General features: G+C 34.6%; 1 protein-coding gene across 1 annotated transcript in view; it reads left to right on the top strand.

Annotated features, from left to right (window-relative positions):
- Positions 1 to 452: 452 nt before the first annotated feature.
- Positions 453 to 23,583, top strand: part of LOC129234496 (protein white-like) — a 79,608-nt gene continuing 56,477 nt past the window's right edge. Inside the window, exons 1-7 of the mRNA XM_054868495.1 lie at positions 453 to 582; positions 1,684 to 1,919; positions 2,881 to 2,952; positions 7,253 to 7,351; positions 8,722 to 8,960; positions 20,436 to 20,538; positions 22,144 to 22,218. Coding sequence (XP_054724470.1) covers positions 1,722 to 1,919; positions 2,881 to 2,952; positions 7,253 to 7,351; positions 8,722 to 8,960; positions 20,436 to 20,538; positions 22,144 to 22,218 — 786 coding nt within the window. The 5' untranslated portion in view covers positions 453 to 582; positions 1,684 to 1,721. The remainder of the gene's footprint in view (positions 583 to 1,683; positions 1,920 to 2,880; positions 2,953 to 7,252; positions 7,352 to 8,721; positions 8,961 to 20,435; positions 20,539 to 22,143; positions 22,219 to 23,583) is intronic.

Below are 23,583 nucleotides of genomic sequence, written 5' to 3'. Positions count from 1 at the left end.
GAGAATCGCTTCGTCCAATTGAGAAAAAAAAACAGGAGAGGGGGGGGAGACTTTGTTTGGCTGAGAGAGTCATTTTATGCTTTTAAAAGAGCTAGAAGTATATTCATTTATACAAAGTCTTCATTTCTTAAAAAAAATTCCCATTTTAAAAAAATGTAAATCTTCTTTCACAAAATCATTCAGTTACAAGTAGATATTCCACTGCTGTTGGCGAGTCTACGAGGGCCATGGATTTGAATGCGTGGGCAGATTACGTACATTTTTCCAGGTCGCGCGTATGTTGCGCAATAACAGAAATTTTTTTTACTGATTGTGTCTTATTGTAATAATTTGTTGCGGGAAATATAAAATGTATAATTTTGCTTTGCGTTTTGGAAAATATTGCTTTGCTTTTTGGATAATGTATCTCACTTTTTCAGGAAAAGGATGCCGCTTTGCAGCGAGTTCCGTCTTTTGATCCAGCCAATCGTGTGATACTTTCATGGCATAACATTAATGCATTTGTAAAACCAAAAAAGAAGAAATTGTGGAGTTTTAGGAACAAGTACTACATCAATGAACACAAGCAGATTCTCCGAGATGGTAAGTTAGTGCTGTTGATGAAATGCGTTGGACGAAATCTCTATGGTAGGCATCACGGTGCAAAATGTACGACCTATTTGCGAAAAAAATTTCACTCAAAAATCGATCTTACTTTCCATTTTGCTCACCCCTCAATGAATGTTCAGTTTTTTTTCTACCCGACCACATGTGCATATATTCCTAAGAACAAATAGGGGTGTGTGTACGTGCGTGTATGCATGCATGTAAGTGTAGGATATTGACGCAACGTGGAGACGGTCTTCGCTAGAGGAGCAGCATCGTGAGGCCGGTCGACGGTGGTGCTGGCAGAGGGTGCTGGCGAGAAAATAAAATGATAGCACATCAAAACAGTCAAGTGAGAACAATAAGCAATCGTGATTGCTCAACAAAAAAAAAAAAAAAAAAAAAAAACGGCAACACCATCAAAAATTTACCTTTTAAAGAATATCTCGTGGAAATAAGAGAATAATTGAGGCAATGAGAAGCAAAGGGATGGAGGTGGACAGTTTCAAGTTTTGAATAAAACGCGTTTAAAGATAATATCTTAGGTAGACTTTCATTGAGAAGTTTCTCTAAATCATGCTGTATAACAGAACCCACTAGGGCTAATCTCTTGCCCCAAGACAAAGGAGAAATTCACCTACCATTAATACTGGTTATCTCCAAATTTTTAATTTTGCCACTTACACCTCCTTTGCTTGTCACTGTCTTAATAGTTCTGTAACTGTTGTCACGTAAAAGCTAGATTTCAGCTGACATGTTTCAATAAAAGTTAAAGTATCCATGCATTCAGAGGATCAGCAACAACTTGAAGAATCTAGAGTTTTAATGCATATTTACAATTTTTTGCATTTTAACTTATAAAAACATAGCAGTAAACAATGTTAAGGATCTAAAAAAAAAAAAAACATAGATGTTTTACTTGGATGTGATGCAAAAACATTACCGAGGTATGACAGAGGAAAATATTTTAGTGATCCGAAAAATGCAAGATCCAATTCTCTCCACTGCTAAGTGATGCTCTGATGATGAGCTCTCTGCTGAAGTACGTTGTAAATATTTGTTCCTGCGCATTGACTATTCCCCTATTTTATCTCCTAGTTAGTGGCGAAGTCCGACCCGGACACTTACTGGCCATCATGGGTGCCAGTGGAGCCGGGAAGACCACCCTCCTCAACACCTTGACGGGCCGGAATTTGAGGAGGTTGGAAGTAAATGGTGAAGTCCTCATCAATGGTGAAAATGTTGGACAGCATATGGCCAGACTCTCCGCTTATGTCCAGCAGGATGATCTTTTCATCGGAACACTAACCGTTCGAGAACATCTGGTTTTCCAGGTGAGTGATTCAGTGTTTCATTTAAAAATAACCGATTACGGTGCTTTGTACAGTAAGTCCTTAATGAGGTCGTCTGATGTGCAGCATCAAGGGAAGACGTCATGAAAAATCATACTAAGAACGTTACGTTGTGGCTTCAGTTCAATTTAATGAGGCATAATGAGATGCCGAATAGATATTTGAAGAAATAATGGTGCACTCCTAATTAGGCCTCCTTCACACGAGGTAACTTAGTTGAATCAACTTTTGAATCAGCTTTCGAACGAGCGGTTATCAGGATGTGTAACCATGGTCTACCTGCAGGTAGAAAAAAAAGGAATCTCCCGGCATCCTTCTCCGATGAGTTGAATCAACTTTTTAGTTGATTCAACTCATCGGGACAGTACCAAGCGTTCTCTCTACACTAGAGTAATCTAGATGAGTCAACTCGGTTCAGTTTTAACAACGTTTTAGAGCAACTGATCGAATTAATTCGGCTTATTAGTAGAATTGATTCAGCTGAATTGCTTCGCGTGAACACAACGAAAACGTCAGTCAACTAGTTGAAAGGCAACTTCTTCGAAACGTTGGTTTAACTAACCGCCTGAGCATTAATTTCGATGTTAGTGTTTCGGAAGGCGCAGTTTCGGGATATTTTCCGAACGTTGCAGTTAGGCTTTAATTTTTGCGTATGCAAGATACTCTACTTTTTCCCTCATACCTGAGAAATGTTGCATTCACTTAGTTATGTGCTTTTATTTTCATACTAAAGCAATGGTCTTGACAATTTGTCACTCGAATATTTACCGAATGCTGTAAGCGACAGAATAGCTATTTTTCATCATTAGTTTTCCCGTCCTCGAATTTCGTTGTAATTTTAGTCTCCTCCAGTCTCAAGTTTCACCAAACCATTTGCATTTCTTACAACTTTAATGAATCTGCATAAAAATATGATCCATGTTTTATTTTTATTGCTATTCAGGCTCTTCTAAGAATGGATCAACACCTGAACTACCACGAGAGAATGAAACGAGTAGGTGAAGCCATTTTGGAAGTAAGTGCTTTTAAAATCAAATGAATGTCAATATGTTGTGTATTTATTACTGTCTCGTAAAAACAAACTATAGTATTAAGGCAGATAAACAAATAGAGTAAATAAAAAGTGTAATACAGTTGTTAAGATTTTCTAAAAAAATATTTTTTAAGATGTAACTAAATTACGTACTTGGTTCTTTTCAAGGGAAAAAAGGTATTGAGTGATCTGCAGCATTTAATCAGTTGTGTAGTTCGTAATACGTATTACAGGTTTCTCGTACTTAAAATATGTATGCGAATTTTGCAATAGTTCATGGTGTACAACTTCACATATTCTTGATAGTACATATTGCACTATTTTATTCTCGAATTACGCAACTGCACACTACATACTGATACATTGTACTACACTAACATAGTGCATATATATACAATACATATTAATTTAGTATAAACATACACCTTCATTTCTTACTGATAAATTTATGTAGTATTAAATTATGTTATTGATGTGTTTTACAATGACAAATTGGGTGATTGGTACGTTTTACACTTGTTTCCCAACTGATATGTTGTACATTGATGTTTTAAACTTGTAGAATAAACGTCTGTGTTTCAGCTTATACCATTAAATTATACTTCTGGAGAATTGAAAAATTGCACCAATCATACCATGTTAGCCTGTTGTACAGAGTGGGACAGTAGTACTTTAACAAGGTATCTTGAAAGTTATGTTGCGCTATCGTTGCATCTTTACACTAGAAAGTTACAGTGTCCCATGCTTTTCGCAGACACGAAATCTCCCTCCCCCTCCCCAACTGTTTTCCAGTTTCAATCTCACCTTTTGATATATCTTGAAAGGGAAGGGGCTTCTGATATTTATTTTCTGCAAAATAGTTTATAAAAATGGTATTTTAAATGACGGCGAAACGAGGGGTATAAACCAAAATTACACCACTCATACATGTACCTATTTTAGGAGCTTACATGATTGTTACAGATAACATGCAGATGATTGCGCATGTGAAATTGAATATGATTCTAATTATGATACCGAGATCTGTAACGATTCAGCAGTGGATAGGTAAACAGCAGTATCTGCAGAAATAAGTTTTCGAGAGATTTGAAGGAAAGGAGTTTTGGATTCAATAGTAACAACAGGGAAATGTTGGAATTATACGTTTTTCGTGCTTTTTTTCAGCGGAAACCAAACAAGCAACCTTGTACAATGAAGCTAACGTACAATTCAGTAAACTCTAAACTATCCGCTAAATTGGGTGGCACAAGTACTGCGGATAATAAAAATCGCGGATAAACCGCAAAAAGGCTAAAATGAGGGACAAATAAGGTAAAAATTGTCCTTCCTTAAAACTGAACTGTATTAATGCATAATATTTTCTTCAAACAGTAAAAAATTAATACAGTACAGTAAAAATGTTTTGTATTTTAACACAGCAAAACTTAACATCAATAATGAACAAGTATATGTTTGATGAAGAAAACACAAAAATTAAATAAGTATTTAAATTTGCAACTTTTCGGCAAAAAAATAAATAAATAAATAAAAATTATTTGAATTTTGACATCTGGAATTCAAATTATGTTTTTCGCAATCAGGAGTGTGTGTATGTAGACGTGTGTGTTTGTGTCTATGTGCTGGCATAAGTGTGTGGGTAGTTGTGTGTATGAATGTGTGTGTGGGGGGATATGCGTATGTGTGTGTAGGCATGTGTGTTTGTGTCTGTGTGATGGCATAAGTGTGTGGGTAGTTGTGTGTGTATGTGTGTGTGTGTGTGTTTGTGTATGTGTGTGGACGTATGTGTGTGTGTTTGTGTGTGTGTGTGTGTGTGTGTGTGTACGTGCGTGTATGTATGCGGGTAAGTGTAGGATATTGACGCAACCTGGAGATGGCTTTCGCTAGAGGAGCAGCATCGTAAGGAGCCGGTCGACGGTGATGCTGCAGAGAATGCTGGCGGGAAAGTAAAATGATAGCACATCAAAACAATCAAATAAAAGCAATAAGCAATCGTGATTGCGCAAAAAAAATAAATAAACAAATAAAAATAAATAAATAAATAAATAAATAAATAAATAAAAATAAAAATTAATTTGAATTTTGTCATCTTGAATTCAAATTAATGTTTTTCGCAATCACGAGTGTGTGTGTGGGGGGATATGTGTGTTTGTGTGTAGGGGGGTATGTGTATGTGCGTGTAGGCATGTGTGTTTGTGTCTGTGTGCAGGCATGAGTGTGTGGGTGGTTGTGTGTGTATGTGTAGGTGTCTGTATGTGTGTGTATGTGTAGGTGTCTGTATGTGTGTATGTGTTTGTGTGTGTAGGTGTATGTGTGTATGTGTTTGTGTGTGTAGTTGTATGTGTGTGTATGTGTTTGTGTGTGTAGGTGTATGTATGTGTGTATGTGTTTGTGTGTGTACGTGCGTGTATGCATGCGTGTAAGTGTAGGATATGGACGCTACCTCAAGACGGTTTTCGCTAGAGGAGCAGCATCGTGAGGAACCGGTCGACGGTGGTGCTGCAGAGGGTGCTGGCGGGAAAATAAAATGATAACACATCAAAACAGTCAAATAAAAGCAATAAGCAATCGTGATTGCTCAAAAAAAAAAAAAAAAAAAAAGAAAAAAGAAAAAGAAAAGAAAAAGCACAGTATTTGCTTCTAACTGCAAAAATACATGTTCCTGATGATTAATTGACTAGCGGAAAATTCGCTTCGCGGATAATCGGGAGTTTATGTAGATGACAAAAATGTAAAATAAATAAATAAATAAATAAATTTGCAATTTCTACCCTTTACATGCTCAGGGCAGAATTAAACTTCAAGTAAAATTCAATGGGGTTGTTTCCTTCAGTCAAAAGTAGTACTTTTTGTCACTAAAATCTATAGAATAAGCAAAAAAAAAAAAAATAATAATAATAATAATAATAAATAAATAAAAGAATAACGTGGAGCCAGAAAATACTTTCATTTTACCAACAGTTATTTTTTAATTAATTTTTTAAACTGTCTGATTTTTGAAACAAGGCGTGGTCTTGATGACGTCACAAATGATGCACTTTGTCACATCTTTCTACCGCGATTCTACGTTATGATAATCAAGAAGCGAATTATTCTATTCTATTCTATTCAAGAGTCACAACTGACTTCAACTGCATTTATGTTGAGGACTGCATACTAAGTGCCTTGCCTCCATTGTTTTTATATACCGATAGATGGCAGCACCATCACCGGAAGAAGCGAATTAAAATTGCGCTCTACGCTTGCTATCAACCATATCGTTGCCAATAAACGTGAGTAAAGATGCGAATTAAATATTTTGTTCTGTGAATGGCAATACAAAATGGCATTTCATCATTTGTGATGTCATCGGGCAGAAGCATAAACATTGAAAGTGCGCCGATTTAAGTAATTTTTTAGAAATATTAAACTTAAGTTATTTAAAAAATGATTAGATCCTATGTTTTTAAGCATGCTCTTTCAGAAAAAAATACTTTTAAAATTTGGAAACGACCCCATTGTCAATTAAATAATAAACATATTTTGGTTGCATATGTGATAATGACAATTGATTTCATATGAATCTTACACAGTTGTATACATTTCCTATAAACTCCAGAGTCTAATCTATATTATTTCTAAAATCTTTACAAGCACTAACTATAATTTCCTAGACTAGACCTAAAAAGCTAAAAGGAGCCATTCCACGAAAAAGTTAACCCTTTGTCCCGCACGTGACGGTTCATATATTTCATTTAAAAAAAAATAATTTTAAAGGGTAATGACAAATTTTTTTTGCTGAAGAAATCACACATAAGTTTGTAATTTGTTAAGCAGAAAAAAATGTGTTCATTAATATTTTTAAGTATTATTTTTAATGAAATATATGAGGCTTTACATGTGGGACAAAATGACTGTTTGGCATGAAATGGCCCAAAGACGTTCGCCGTGAACTGTTTAAGTAATCTTAAATCTTAATGAAAATAACTGATATTGTTTATGGGTATAGAACAGAGACATGTTCATTGGACTTTAAACCCAATTTTTTCAAAGGCTTTGTACAGACTTTTCATGCTGTGTAAAAGCCAATACTTCGGCACATTTTCCCCAATAAATTGACTCACTTGTATTAAATATGATAATGATCATATTTAATTCAAACATATCTTCCCTATTATTGGAATTATTCGTATTAGTTGCTTTCTAACATTTACGCTTTGCAAACATTTGGGCAGAGGTTTTGTGAACTATGCCAACAAGAAATTGACTGACGAGTTTAAGAAATGTTCAAATATCTTTCTTTCAGTTAGGTCTGACCAAATGTGTGGACACTACGATTGGAGTAGCAGGTACCAAGAAAGGGATATCTGGAGGAGAAGCCAAAAGATTAGCCTTTGCTGCAGAGGTATCTTTAACTTCTAATATTTATTTTCTGCAAACTAGTTTATAAAAATGGTATTTTTAATCAAAACTTGTAGGTTTAATTTTTAGGGTAGTTAAAATTTGAAACCAAATTAAATAAATATCAAAAATTCATTCCACAGTAGAATTGTAAAATAAAAATTATGAACTAAAAATGCTACTGTTATTCAAATACAAAAATTAATATTAAAACTTATTTTTCAATCTTAAATATAAAACAAAACTTAATGACAATACTCTTTAATTATTGGGATGACCATTGTGATTAGAAATAATGTCAATGTAACTTTGCAGTGACATGTGCTATAAAAATCCCCCCCCCCCCGCGAATTTCTCTGTTTACTCAAGTTTCGTGATGATGTTTATTCCTTTATCAATGTTTATCTTATGAATCAACTTGCATGTACAATATAGTGTGCCCACTATAATTTATTGTCACCCTAGTAAATTTCAAACAGCGAGATCTATAGTCATAAAAGTTGGGTCTAGGTATAGTTAAGTTGCTACATACTGCGCAATGAAACCACCAACAGCACCACCTGGCAGTAAAGTTCAGAGTGAGCCGTCTTATCTCTAATAGGAAAAGGGTTTGAGGTAAGGAAAATAAGAAAACTACAAAGCTGTTCAGTTTCTTCGATTTATTACAAAAAATATTTTATGTAAAAAAAATGATATTAATGAAAAGCACAAAATGAACATTTGATTGATCGCAGTGAACAAAACTGCACTAACCGGAAATAAAGCTCATCTCTCTCTCTGTAATGCTGCAAATGGTGAATTTTAGTGCAAATAGATATTTGCACGCGGTACTGAACTTCCCACTGCATCTTGTTCAATATGGCACTGCATGCATAATGCCGTGTTGAACACATAATGCCATGATACGCACTGGCACAATCATACATAATACGGCTTCAAAATCCCCGCATTGTGGTGGAGGGGTGCATACAATTGCTGTTTGATGTGTCCTTACCAAAAAGAATCCATGAGTTTAGGTCAGGGGAACGTGGAGGCCACTCTGCGCAATCACCATTCCCAATGAGTTGCTACTGGAATACATTGTGCGACTACTATTTTCAACATTGCTGTGCGAAAGATGTCGCTTCTTTCTCAATTTTATGATGTTGAATAACTTTGTACTTGACTTTTTTCTCGTATGTCGTACCGTTTCTGAGATAAGAAAGCTAATTCCTAATTTTTCCGCCAATCGGTGCTGTGAGTAACTTCATTGCGTAGGTCAACTTAAATATATCTAGACTCTACTTTTATGAGTACAGCTATTGCCATTGAGAAATGATTTGGGTGACAATGGATCTTTGCGGATGCACTGCAAATTGCTAATTTAATGCGCAGGTACTCACCAACCCAGCTCTTATGTTCTGCGACGAACCCACATCAGGCTTGGATTCCTTTATGTCTCAAAGTATCATCTCCGTGCTCAGGAACATGGCAGGCGGAGGAAGAACCATCGTCTGCACCATCCACCAGCCATCTTCAGAAGTGTTCGAAATGTTCGATCAGCTCCTCCTCCTTGCCGAAGGCAAGGTGGCCTATTTGGGGAAAGCGTCCAAGGCGGTGGAGTTCTTCAACAGGTATGCTGTAAGAAAAATCGTTTTTCTAGTTGCTTTGTTTTATAATTTTGTTCAAAGTTTGTTATAGCAGTCTCCGTTTTGTAGCGCAAATGACGGGAGCCTAAATAAACACGCCTTTTTGTTTTCTTTCAAAATTGATTATCTCATGTTGTATTCAACTCTGTTAATATTGTAGATACAGCATCTTCTGTAACATTTGTATGTTTTGAACTGATTTTCAGCTAATGTGCTTTACCCTATTAATGCTATATTTTTAGCACTTGCAGGGCATAAATTTCAGCTTCATTTCATACCAGTAGATTAAATGACAGGTACGTCATGCAACAGGTACATCATCTAACCTTAACTAACATAATGTTGAAAATAAAAGGGGATACGCCTACTTTTTTGAGCCTCTCTATGCAACAAAGTAGGTTATTTTGACTGTTTAAGAACCCGTGTTCAGTTCTGAAAACCATTGTGTTACTGCTATATCCTGCATGAAAAATACTTTCGAGTTTACAATAATCGGAAAGATTAAATTTCATTGCTAAAATTATCTTCCCTCCTTTTAAAAAGATACAAAATCCCATGAATATATTTGTTACGGGTAAAAAACATTCGTAAGTATTGTGCTGCAAAGCATTACAAAGCATTTTTCAGAGCAAAGTACGAGTGATGATCGATTACTTAATGTAAATTTGTTGACTTTAAACTGTTTTGTATTTTTCGAAGGATCAGTGTGTTGACGATGAATTAATCTAGAAGGAATGATGCGACAAACAATATCGAAAGTGAATTAAAATCAATAATTTCACATGTGCAATTTGTTAATACCTTTATAATAAAGCTATGAATAAAAATAACTTTTGAGCACTCGAATAGATGAGCAGAAAGTATTTTCCTTTTTTTATGCTTTCGAACAAAAGTAAGGTGGATTGAAGTCAAAGCTACCACGCCCCCGCTAAAATGAAAATAATGAAAGTGATTGTGGTGCACTACTGCGATATTTCTTGAAAATTTGATTTTTATGAATAATGTCGATAATATGATGGCTGAATAATGGTGAAATTTAAGGCTGGAAAAGGTTTTCATAATTTCTAATGTTCGAAAAACACAGATATAATGTAAATAATCGCAACTCTTTGCTTGATTTCAAAATGCCAAAAAATACATTTTAAAACTTGGTTTACTTAATATTGTTTACCCTTAACCATTTGTCAAAGGTTTTTGCTTTTTAATTGATCAAAAAACCAATAAGAAAATTCTATTTCTTCGATTTCGTGTAATATTATAATTAACTGTTTACTAAAATCCTAAACATAAACGTTTATTTTACATTTTTACTTGTTACCCGTACTACCAGGAATGTTTTAAGGGTATTTTCGTGTATAAATAAATATATGTTTAAAAAATCTTGGTAAATTGAATAAGATTTTCTGCTCTTTATTACAGGGGTCTTAACTTTGTTTAGAACTCGGTTCTTTTCGACAGTGTCCATCGGTTCAAAAAGCATCTTTAAAGTTTATTTAAAAAGTTATGTTAAAAGTAATTATAATCACTAAAAAAGAAACGTACTTCAGCTAGTCATCTTTGGAATTCGCAGCATATTCATATTGTCGCCCCATTACACCCAGAGACCAATCCGTTTGAAAAGAAGAATGCTTCTAAGACAATCCCAACTGGGAAAAACTTTATCCATCTTAGGGATTACTTTCGAAAAGCCAACTACTCTCTATGCTCACGTGAAAAAGCGACTAAAACCAATCTGTATCTATCTACAAGCAACATTTGTTTATAGCGTAGTTATAATATGTAGAGATTTTGCTTCAAAAGCAAGCTTAGCTGATTTTATGTGTCATTTCTTCTCCTTGTTGCTTCTGTATGTAATGCATCTCAAAGAACAAGATTTACTGGAGTTACTCAATAACTTTGACAAGCTACTGAGATTCTCAAACATAAACATCTCTAAAGAATGTGGGATGCTTAAAATAAGTTTATTTGTAATTGCTGCTATTCCCATCCTTTTTGCTGTAACTATGATGATTGCATTGCTAATAGAGCGACCTAGTTCATATATGAAATTCTGGTTCCATGGTCATTTACCACATATTGATCAGTCCTTGGAAGATTTTCTTTTGCTTATTTGTTCTACGGTATACTATAGCGTTTATGTGACACCGTGCATCTTTGCAGCAATTTACATGTTTTTCTGTCATCTTCTAGTGAAATGCATTAGATTTAACTACCACTCTATGACTTTCAAAGAAAAAGAACTAGCTTTAAGAGTCCAGATGCATCAAGTAGCCACAGTCTGTTCACATGAATTAGACAACTGCTATTCTTTTCCTATTTTCTTGATGCTGTTGAATTTCTTCATCAACATCTTCATGGCTATTACTTTACTACTACAGCATGCTAAAGTACCACAAGTTATTATTATCCAAGAAAGTACTCTTATTTTTGCAGTGTCTGGAGCTTCTATATTGGGTATCATAACTTTTGCTGCAAAAGTACCGTCCAGTGTAAATCAAGTAGTGTCAAAGTATCGGCTAACTTACCAAACTTACGTTACAAACTACGACTGCTGTTGCTGCTGCTGTTCTCAGAAACGTGTACTGGGGACATTTAAGGCCCTCTTAAACGTAGAAGTTTTGTATCTTACTGTTTTTAAAATGATAGACATCAGACGGAATCTTATAATAAGATCCTTGGGCTGTTTCCTGACATACGGAGTTTTAATCTTACAATTTAGTAACGATTGTTAATCGTATTTTCAACATTCAAATGTACGATATTTGTAGTTCATGTAATCATTTATTTAATGCTAGTTTTTATTAAAACATGAGCAATAATAACTTACGTGCAAATAACTTACGTTATTTAAAGCATCTTTGTTTGAATAGCATAGTAATGCATCGATAAAGAGTTCGATGTTTTCATACATCGACGATCGTAGACAATTCCCTTTCTCAAATTACTACTTAATAATTTCACAGTAAGTTACTGACCTAAGCCAGGGCTGAGGCAGAAATACATAAAATACACCGCCAGCTCAGTTATTTCATCCGAGGACTGGAGTTTCGTGCTTTTTAGCACTCATCAGCCCGGAATAAGAATCAACTGAGCTGGAGGCGAAAACCTCTTAAGGGAGCCAAGAGCTACCAGTTTGTTTGGCTCTTTTGGCTCCCTTAAGAGGCTTTTCGACTCCAGCTCAGTTGCTTCCTATTCCGGATTGATGAGTGCTAAAAAGCACGAAACTGCAGTCCTCGGATGAAATAACTGAGCTGGCGGTGTATTTTATGTATTTCTGCCTCAGCCCTGGCTTAGGGCAGCATCTTACTGTAAAATACCATGCTTTGCCATCAATCTTTCAGTTGAACCACACCATTGCTGCGGTCACTCGTCTGGTGTGCTAATTCTACATTAGCTACCAGTTTGATTCTCTTGGCCCCCTTGAGAGGTTTTTCGCCTCCGGCTTCCTCTGAACTGGCGATGTATTTTATGTACTACTTAATAATTTTTAAGTTTTTAATGTTATATGATTTATTTGGGCAAATTTCATAGTTAAATTTACGCAAATTTAATTATATAGCTAATATTTTGTTTCAAAAACAAGAAAAAATATTTTTTTTGTTTCTAACGATATTTTTGCAGTACATTTAATATTCTTTCACGTATTTTAGCTTTTTTTAAATGCACTTTAGTTGCATTTATTTGTTTAGATGAAGTGATAAGTACTAATTTAAGGCAGAACATTAAGTGATTGGACTATTTATTTGGAAGATGGAAATATGAATATAATTTAAAGATTATAAAAAGCGGTGCTGTATTGAAAATTAGAATTATTGCTGACGCTTTGTTTTCATGCGCTGTACAGAAGACAAAAAAAAAAAAAAAAAAAGAACAAGAACTTCCGTCTAAACTAAACGAGTCTACTTTTTCGTATATCCATATTTACTTTCTAGTATCTGATCAATATTCTCAAAAATAGCTAAAACCGCAAATTGTTCCAAACATAATATTTTAAGCCAATTGCTAGGAATAAAATATGCCTCACTCGTCTAAAGAGTTAGATGCGTAAACAAAAAATAAATAAATAAACGAACAAGGAAAATAGCAGCACATTTTAAACAAAGCAGCTATACACTTTTTTCCATTAAAAAAAATCTTTAACCGCTTTCAAAAAGAAAACAAATAATAAAATTAATAAGCTCATTAAAATAAATACATCATATCAGGAAAAAAAAAACTTTGTTCTTTCCCTGTTGCCAAAAAATAATTTTTAAATGCATTAATGTACTTTTCAGAACAAATAAAAGCAATAAAATGTCAACTGAAAAACATAGTTTTCAATGTCAAAAAAAAAAAAAAAAAAAATCTGCGTGCATATCTTAATGTAGAAACATAAAGGATTTCGAGTTTATCCGCCGAAAACTAAATACATAAATTAAAACTTTAGAGTGAAAATAAAAACAAATCATATTAACAATAATTATTTCACAGTTAAAACCATGGCTGTGGAGTTGGAGTCAATCTCATTTTGGGATAAAAGAGTCAGATTCGGGAGTCGAAGGTAATTAATACAAAGACTCGGAGTTGGAATCGGTCTTTCTCTTAGAGTACGCAACTCTGCCAATGTTTGCGGAGTTGGACTTATTTTGGGATAAAGGAGTCGGATATGGAGTTGAATATCCAAGAATCGGAGTCAGTCATTTTTCCTTCGAGTATAAATTTTTGCCAAAACTACGAAGTTAGAGTCGAAGTCGGGGGAATCGGAGTCAGGTGCCCCAAAATTCTCTGAGTCGAAGTCGGGAGTTTGTCGTCAAGAGCTATTTCCAACAAAATTTGATTGAAATAAATCCGCCTTCAAAAAGAAAAAGAAACATCAATAAAACTGCCTATACCTCATTAAATCTATAGTTTTAGAAAACTACGAACAGTTAGATAAATTGAAGCACATTATGATGCTTAAAAACGCTAGTTTTGGCTTTTAATTTAACTTCTTAGAAGTTTTGTGTGGGATTTTTTATCGAACTATTTCATACGAGTTTGTTAATTTTTGCATCAATAAAATTTTGTTCCAAAAAAAAAAAAAAAAAATGATCTTGCAAGTTTTTACCTCTGATAACTCCAGTTTGTTGTTGACTACAAATAACAAAGATCTGTTTTCGTGTCTCTCACATTGTAATTTTATGCACCTTTTTATCTAGTATTCGTTTTAGCTATACGAATTTAGAATTAACAATCTGAAAGTTTACACCCAATATCGACATGGCAACAGAAATTTTAAAAGAGCGAGGTTGATGATTTTTTTTTCCAATAAAACGAATTGCTTTTAGATTTATGTCGGACGGAACACTTTTATTTTCTCATCCAAATATTTTCTTCATAATAGGCCATTATGTAATTGATCGAATGACCAGCACTTACTTATCTCAGAATTCAATTCAGCTGCAATTTTGCTGCATTCAGCTTCAATGGATAGCAGAGTCATTGAAAAAAATAAAGCCGGATAGCAGGGCCGGTTTTTGTAGTTCTGCCGCTCTAGGCAATATTGATAAGTGCTGCCTCCCCCCCCCCCCATTGAATAATAATAATAAAAATAGTAACATAAAATAATAATATATTAATCAAATAGAAATACTAGTAAAGTGCTTAAAATTTTGTGAGTTTGTAGTTAAATTCCCAACTGGATTTTTCATATCCAAGCAACTAGTACACACTTTAAATTATCTTTTTCAACATTAAAGTAGTGCATCTTATGGCACTGAAACATATATTAATATTTGAAAAAGACTTAATTCACGCCCTTTGCCGCCTCTAAAATTCAATTGAATTTCTAGAATTCCAAACTGTGCTTTGCATGTACAAGCACTGGTACACACTCTATAAGCCTAAATTATTATATTTGTTTTCAGCATCGAAGCAGAGAATCTTATAGCGCTGAAAGAGATATTCATATTTAAAAAAAAAAATCAACTTCAAAATTTGCCACCCCTGAAATCTGCCGCCCTAGGCGGCTGCCTAGGTCGCCTACCCCAAGAGCCGGGCCTGCGTGATAGAAAGCAAACGCATAAAATCTTCAATTATGGCAGAGATGAGTTATATTTTGAAATGTTGTATGTTGTTTGGAGTCCATATACCTGTTGAATCAAAACTTACCTCTCCAATTAGTAAAAGACGAAATGTTTTGCTTAATTTTCACCAAATTTTAACGAATTTAATTGCATTCGGCATTTTTGTTTCCCACATGTACATGCTTATTACGAAGGATATGCATTGGGTTGACACCGTTAAACGATCTGATGCGGTTGTTTTACTTTTATTGCGCATTATTCTTCTATTGCGGAAAAAGAAAATAGGTTCTACAATAAATCAATTGACTCAACTGTGCTCAAGAGTTGCAAATGATTCCATGCCTTTTAGGAGAAAGCTATCAATAATCTTGATCATCATCACTTTTATGATACCCACTACCTTCACTCTAAGGTATATCCTAGATTTTATAACCATGATAAAGACAGAAGGTATCGATTCTCTTTCTTTTTGGAGTATTTCGAAGTATTTATTTTGGATAGTCAAAGCTTATTTCAACTCATGCCTCCCCTATTTGATATTCGCTTTATTATTCATTATGTACAAGAAAACAGCAGACGTGAACCAAGTAATTGCTATAAGATTCAAAAATGACCAACTAGAAACTGTGCGTCTGTATTATGCGAGTTTGTTACAAGTCGTGAAAAGTGTAGTTTTGAGTATCGAAACGTCTATATCCACTTTGGCTACGTTTGTTTTCTGTTACGCTTATAGCAATCTGTTTTTCTTAATAATAATGTTAGCGAAAAATAATGACACTCCCTATGACACTCCCTTGCAAATTGTTCTTGAGAGTTTGTTTACCTTGCCCAGTGCAGTGGGCCTGTTTAGTCTCTGCTGTGCAGGAACAGAGGTGGAACATTCAGCCATGGCTATTTCTCAAAGCATTTCTGATGTCATAGCCGCATATCATAATTTATGTCAATCGAAACGAAATGTACTTATTGAAACAGTTTCACAAAACAACTACGAGAGTGACACTAGTTATCACACTTCTAGATTTGTAACCGATTGTAATCGTTCGGAACCCCAACGAGATTTGCTAGAACACGCATGCGATAGAAGTAGTCAAGAACAACTTGGCAAAGGTATTGTTCGAAGTGTTTGCTGCAATACTTTTGACGACACACAGTGCTTAGACTTAAGTGGCAGTAATAAATGCAAATGCTGTTCCTGTATTGACATAGCAAGACTTTTGGACAACGTTCGAATAAAGTCAGAATTAACACTCATGACGACATCAACAATGGATTTTGTTGCAAGGGTACATTTCACAGCCTCTGGTATGTTTTACATCAACATGACTGTTTTAATACCTGCACTTGCGACTTTAACTACATATGGATCTCTCATGACGTAGTTAAGAGTCGGGTTTATTTTTAATAATAGTTTTGAAAATACATAGATTTATGAAACACTGAATTTTATTGCTGAAATTAAATGCTCTGTGAAATGCCACAAAGTTTTGCCAGTCGCTCTTGATTGAATCTTTTTTTAATGTGAAGAAAAAAATGTATCAAAACAACTTATATAGAGGATATTCAAGAGAACATTTCCTTGTTTTCAAATCGAGTCATTTGGTTTTTGTGGAAATAGATTCACATACTACAGTGATGCTCAACATTTTTTCCCTTTTGTCCACCCCTCATACTAAAAGAAATCTCTCGGGCCAGAACCATTGAGAAGAGATAAAATGGAGGAAGGGAAGACTTTCATCCGTGAAGCAGAGGCGACAAGTCATGTGACAGGTTTTAAAGAAAAGCATTGGAAGAAATAAAGTTCCTGTCATTAATTTCACTCAAAACGTGTCACCATTCGTCGTTGTTTAGTCACTTAAGGTTTTTGCCCCAGCTGAAGCCAATGATTGGACTTGCTTCCTCCATTTACTAATTAGTGTTCTAAGGCCAAAACACGTTTATAAAATTAAAATTTATTCACATCCTAGAGGACCCGACAGACATTGTTTTGTTCAAACTTTGTAAATAGAAAAGTTGAAAAATTTCAACAAACTATCAAATGTTTGAATCTCTTCTTGAAAAAAATAAATAAAAAAGGAAATGTTTTAAATTGCTTGGTGTCAGAATGAGTATATTTATTACAACTTGATTTATCTAATGCCCGCTGAGCAGTTGTTTTATTAAGTATTTTTCTCGCGTACTTGAAAGAGATTTTCATCATAGATTGCATGATTTGTTCCTTCAGCCATACTCAAAGGCTAAAAATCGTCCTCAGATATTAAGTGTAAACAACTACCCATCTAAAATAAACGCCAAATCCCGCTGCAACGTGCCCCACATGAAAAAGAATAAAGCAATTGAAAGGATATCGTTTCAAAAAATGATAAATGTAAAAACAGTTCCCTGAATAGGCGAAAACCACTCACCCCCCCTCTTCCCGATGTAAAATGGACATTCTTCAAAACAGTAGCTTTAAAATGCAAGCAAATAATCACGCAACTCTATTGTTTATGGCCAAAGTCACCTAGCCACCACGTTACTGTATTCCAGCCAATCAGTGAGCGAAGCGAACTCCGACCGATCAGCGGTCCGATCTTTTGAACGAAAACTTTTAAATCCAGCGCTCTCGCTGAGCATTTGTCTCACTTACTATCTCTCCTTGCGTACTTGAATGACCTTCATATATTGCCTAATTTGGTCTTTCCGCCAAGGATAAAAATCTTCCACTGCACTGATCTTTCGTTCTAATTTATCCGGACTAAAATAAAATTTGTTTCGTCTTTAAATTCTACCGTGTTTTGCTTTAATAATATACTGATTTGTTTGATAATCCTTGTCATTGGTGCCAAAACTCAGATGGATTTGAGCCGAGAAACAAATGTTGCTAGGTATGGTACTTTCTGATCATTTGGTTAGTAAAAGAAACCCGATTTCTTCCTGTACTTAACTTTAAAATAGTATATCACGGGACCTAAAATCCTTGCTTTCAAAATAAATGACGGCTTCACTCTCTCTCTCTCTCTCTATGTTTTATCTATTTAAGCTCAATTGAAATGTCACAGTAGGAAATGTCATTACAAAAAGCAGAGCTGCCTTTCTTATTGTCCTTTGGCAACGGGTTAAATATTTATTTCAGTTCTCGCTCAACAATAGGTTAAAATAAATATTAACCATTTGGGAGATATAACCATCCAATGTTTAAATTAATTAATTAGCAAAAACGTTTCAAATTCGATCCATCGTGCTTTTAAACCATGCTCGCCACAACTTAATTACACACAAAAAATTTGATCAAAATCGGTCCTGCCGTTTAAAAGCCTTATGGTGACAAACGTCCGCACAAAAGATTTTTATATATTAAGGTATTTTGAGATGACTTAGAAAAACGCATAAAAAGAAAGAAAAAACACAACCCAAGAATTGTTTAAAACACTTTTACATGCTTATTTCCGTGAAACGAAGGTTGTTTTTGTTGTCTTGTGCCAGCTAGGCTGGCAATTTGGGGTGTGCTGCTTCACTTTTCCAACTGTTCCGTAATTTGGAGTGACGTCCGACTTCCACAGTACACACGTGCCATAAGAACCCGTTTTTATAGGGTAGGCAGCCTTTCAGAGCATAACAACACATTCACACAAAGAAAGGACAAGGACAGGATAGAGAAAGTACATCCATGGCAGAACTGGGATTCGAACCCGGGATTCAGAATATACCTAATTTTTTTTTTTTTTTTTTTTTTTTTTTTTTTTTTTTTTTTTTTTTGTAGCATTGAACATAACAACGAACCACATACTGCCTGGGGATCGTAGGTTGGACACCGCTGACATTGGACAAAAAAAAAAAAAAAAAAGGTGATTGTAACAAAGTGATTCAGAAGCATGGCATGGAACAGGAAAATAAAGGGAAAGGTTTCGAAAGGAAGTTAATAAGAAAATCAAGTCAAATCGGTGATTTCGTTTGTTCTGTCCTGTATTCCTCAAAATAAAACACAAACTAGTTAATACTAATTTGGGACAGAGGGACCGTCGCAAATTAGTTGCTACATTTGTATAATTTTGTACTGATTATTAATACTGATGATTTTACGGCTTTTCCCTCTCAAAGATATTCAGGAGCTATGCTATCAATTAACAACATTTACTTACCAAGCATTATTCCCTCCTTAAATCAGTACCAAATTAATTTCAAACTTCCATAGTTTACATTCTTTTAAGTCATATGCCCCTTTTTCGAAGAACTCTACAGCCAGTAAACCAGTTTACTTTCGAGTGAAAACCTAATTCTAATGAATAGGACTCGACCGATGGCATTTTTTTGGCCGATGGGCCGATGCCGATTGTTGGCCGATTGTTCAAAGATGGCTGATGGTCGATGCCGATGACCGATGGCAAAAAAAAAAAAAAATGAAACAGAAGTAAATTGATAAGATTGTCAGGGATTTGGACGATCATTTATTTCACTTTACTATCTTTCTACAAATAGGGAATTGTAGTACCAAAAAAAAAAATCATTCGACCTAAATTTCTGTTTTACTATCACCCAATTTAAAGTTCAGAAGTTTTTCCGGCACATCTGTACGTGCATATGCACCTGAGAACATGTAGATGACCGAAATATCCATTTTGAAAACCTCCTAAGTTAATTATCGCAAGTTCTCTTGTGATGACTTCATGCGCGTAAACTTGCCCCGTCACTCAAAAACTTTATGAATAGCAAAGCTTCTATTCAAATTATCTTTTTCCTAAACGTTTCAAAAAACAATTCTAAGCAGTGGAATTTCTTTGATCCCGTAAACCTTAACATTTTCCAAGCAAAAAATACTTTGTGAAGGTATTCTCTAATGTAGCAATGAACAGCTAGGTGATGTCAATGAAATGATCTATAATTTGTAATTTCATTCAGCAAGTTTTAAACACACGTTTTCAAACGAATAATTTAACTAATTCTTGAAAGTGTTTCTTGACTTTTCAATAGTGACATTGGTTTGCGAAGGAGAAATCATTTCGACTTTTTCCGAAACGGCCGACTTATGTCCAGTATGGGAGCTCAGTTTCGTCTTTTTTCCTTGATTATAAACAACATCAAAATATATTTATTTGTTAATAACTTGATAAACAAATGTGCATAAATGGATGATGTGTTTAAATTGTTAATTTATAATGTAGTTTTATTTGGTTTAAGAAAAATGAGAAATTAGAGGATTTGCAATAATGCAGTTTATTGAGTTTATGCTAATGTGGTGTCCACTTTCTAAAAAAATTCTTAAAGTTGGTACCGTAAATGTTGAAATGTATTTAATACTATTAATTATTTCAAAATTCAAATAAACAAATGTGTTTCGTAAAATTTTCTTGAGAACCTTCTGTTTTCCGTGAGCAACCAACATTTAATTCAATATTACGACACTATGTCATCATTTCTTTTTATCTTTCTCCGCGTTTAGGGCTGGCCTTTGCTGTCCGGTCAACTACAATCCGTCTGATTTCTTCATTCATAATTTAGCCATCGTACCGGGCAAAGAGGAGGAATGCAAAAGTAAAGTTGAGGTGAGTTTTTCAGGAGCTACCCATTCCTTACAAAATACAACAGAGCATACACTGTTAAAAATTCAGGAAACTTTTATGGTAAATATTACTGTTAAACGGAGCGTTTACAGTACAGAAAAAATTACAGTTATTGTACCGAAAAAAATAAATGATTGCAGCGCCACACCACTTGACTTTCAGTGCAAAGCGGACAACATCGTATTTCTCCTAACTCATGTATCCTAACTCGTTTGGTGGGTAGCAAAGACGACCCGAAAGTCTCGAGATCGAGCCTGCAGTTTGAATTTTGCGTTTTCTAACTCTCGTTTATTCTACCGCAAAATTTTACAGTTACATAGGATTTTATGGTAAAAGTTACTGCCAACATGGATGCTAGTAACTTTTTCCGTAAAATTTCAGGAATTTTTTTAACAGTGTAGAATAGTCATTAAGTAATGTATAGTAAAGTGATCATGAAATAGAGAAATATAAAAAAAACGAGCTGATGTGTGCATCACATGACCTCCTTTAACTCCAATTTAATGTCATTTTCTCATTATTGGGAGCTTTAATGTGATTCAATAGTTTACTCTCTAGATATCACCAACAGTGGCCAAATTGAAACCAGATTTAAAAAAAAATAAATAAATAAAAAATTAAAAAAAAAATCGCCAAGTTGGCGACAAAACTTGGCGACCAAAAGACTGACGTATATCGCCAAATGTCAGCCAAATTATAACACCACTTGAGTTTACATCGAAATTAACAATGGTTTCCCCCAAAAAGGGGTAAAAGATTCTGGAGCATCAGAATGCAACCAAAAAGAGAGGTGCACAACTAGTCCCCACTAGGAGTCTACGTAACAAATTTCAACTTTCTAGGACATTCCGTTCTTGAGTTGTGCGACATGCATACACACATACGTACTTAACAGACGTCACGAGAAAACTCGTTGAAATTAACTCGGGTATCGTCAAAATGGATATTTCGGGTGTCTGTACGTTATTCCTAGGCATATATCCAGGTGTGGTCGGGTTGAAAAAAAAAAACTCAGCATTTATTCGGGGTTGAGCAAAATGGAAATTAAAGCCGATTTCTGAGTGAAAATTTTTTCGAGAATACAGTACTTCCTTTCTTGAAAAGGAAGTAATAAAAATGTTGAAAAATCGTATAAAATACAGTATAACTTCGATTTAACAATACCCGATTAACCGAATTCCTCAATTTAATGATACATTTCACTGGTCTGGATTTGGCTGCATTGAATGTATGTGCTTCTCGATTTAACGATATCCTCGATTAAACGATAACTTTTTCCCAGTCCCTTGACAATCGTTAAATCGGGGTTATACTGTAAATATGTAAATTACGTACGCTTAAGTTATTTTATAACTTTCCAATAAATTAATATTTCTGTAATATAAAAAAAAGTTTATTTATGACTTTGAGTTTATGAAATACGAGGATCTGCAGAATTTTGCTTTTTAAAAGTAAACAAGATTAAAAATTATCTTGATTGATTTGGTTATAAATAAAGTAATTTTTAATCATTTTTTTTTTAAATTTATATTAATAACAGTTGATTTATATTTGTTAATGGTTTCTTCTATTTCTTCTTTTCTTTAGTCTATTTGCTCTCAGTTTGAAAAGGAAAGGTGTCTCCGTCTGTTTTTGCCACCCTCACCTGTTTGTTCTTTCATTGTAAGTGATGAGTTCATATCACAAATTTGATGAATCAAATGAGATTAAAATGGTGGTCTAGAGCAGTGGAAATAATTAGGAGCAATTGATTTAAATTAATATCATAAAAAGGTTAGATAGAAAGAAACATTACACATATCGTCTGCTTGTACTAAATCCAATCCGTTGGAAAATAAAAATATGGACGAATCATAGCATCCAATTATGGAATAAGGAAAAAAGCTAAGAGAAAAGATTAAGCCTAAGTCAGATTCAGATGAGGATGAGGAGATGATGCTGTTTGATATCAACAATGAGCCCGATGCCTTGATGGGAAATACAGCTCCAGACTCGGAAGATTCAGAGTGTATGGTCTGGTGGGGCAAAGTGGTCATAAAATCGTAGATTTTCAACTTAGGTGAATAATAAATACAATAAATTCTTTAAATACTTCAACTTTTTTTGTTGTTATTTTACATTGCATTATTAAAGAACACGGTACGTTGCATTTCAGGAAAAAATATTTGTTTAAGGTATTTCATAACACTTTCATTTCCCTTTGCATTTATGACCACTTTACCCCATGGGATGGGGGAAGGGGTCATAGCATGGGATAAAGTGGTCATAGTTTAAAAAAAAACTGCAAAACCGTTACAAATAACCCTAAGTTTTGTATATTTCGGTTATTTTTATAGTTACAAGTATATATACGAGTGTATACGGGTATACACGAGTATACTATACGTGTCGTGTAGACATGAGTAAACATGTTCATATATGAATAGATACATGAACATGTTTACTCATGTAAGTCATGTCATCAGATGCATGCACATGCCTACTTAAGTATATACGTGTGTACACGAGTATATAAGCATGTATACGTGATTACCTACAGGAGTGTATACGTGTCTACTGTTCGTTTTCCTAAGCCGAGACTTAGCGCCAGTTTGCGCATGCTTCAGGTCTGCTGTGATTTTATCAAAATAGGGAGGGGAACCCGGAAGTAAAAGGTGCAAAATAACGTGTTCAAAGACAGCAAGTGCGAGCGGTAAGTGCTCATCCTCAACCTATCACCCCTTTTTGAAATGGAATCTGTCTTGAGAGGTAGCTTTCGAGAACGGAAGGTACACAAATATATACGTGTCACGTGTATATGCGAGTATATACGCGTATAAACAAACATCATATGCGTGTTTTGCACTTGTATCTCGAGTATATGCGTGAATACCTGAGTATATACGTATATATAAGCATACATACATACTTATACGGGTATACACGAGTTAATTCGTGGATATATCCAGTGCGTGTTTGGTACTTGTCTACTCACGTAAATATATATGGAAGCACGAGTATATACGTATGTTTACGTGTAAACACGAT

The sequence above is a fragment of the Uloborus diversus genome, chromosome 1, assembly GCF_026930045.1.
Source record: "Uloborus diversus isolate 005 chromosome 1, Udiv.v.3.1, whole genome shotgun sequence".
NCBI lineage: Eukaryota > Metazoa > Arthropoda > Arachnida > Araneae > Uloboridae > Uloborus > Uloborus diversus.
This window is presented reverse-complemented; position numbering and strand designations above follow the sequence as displayed.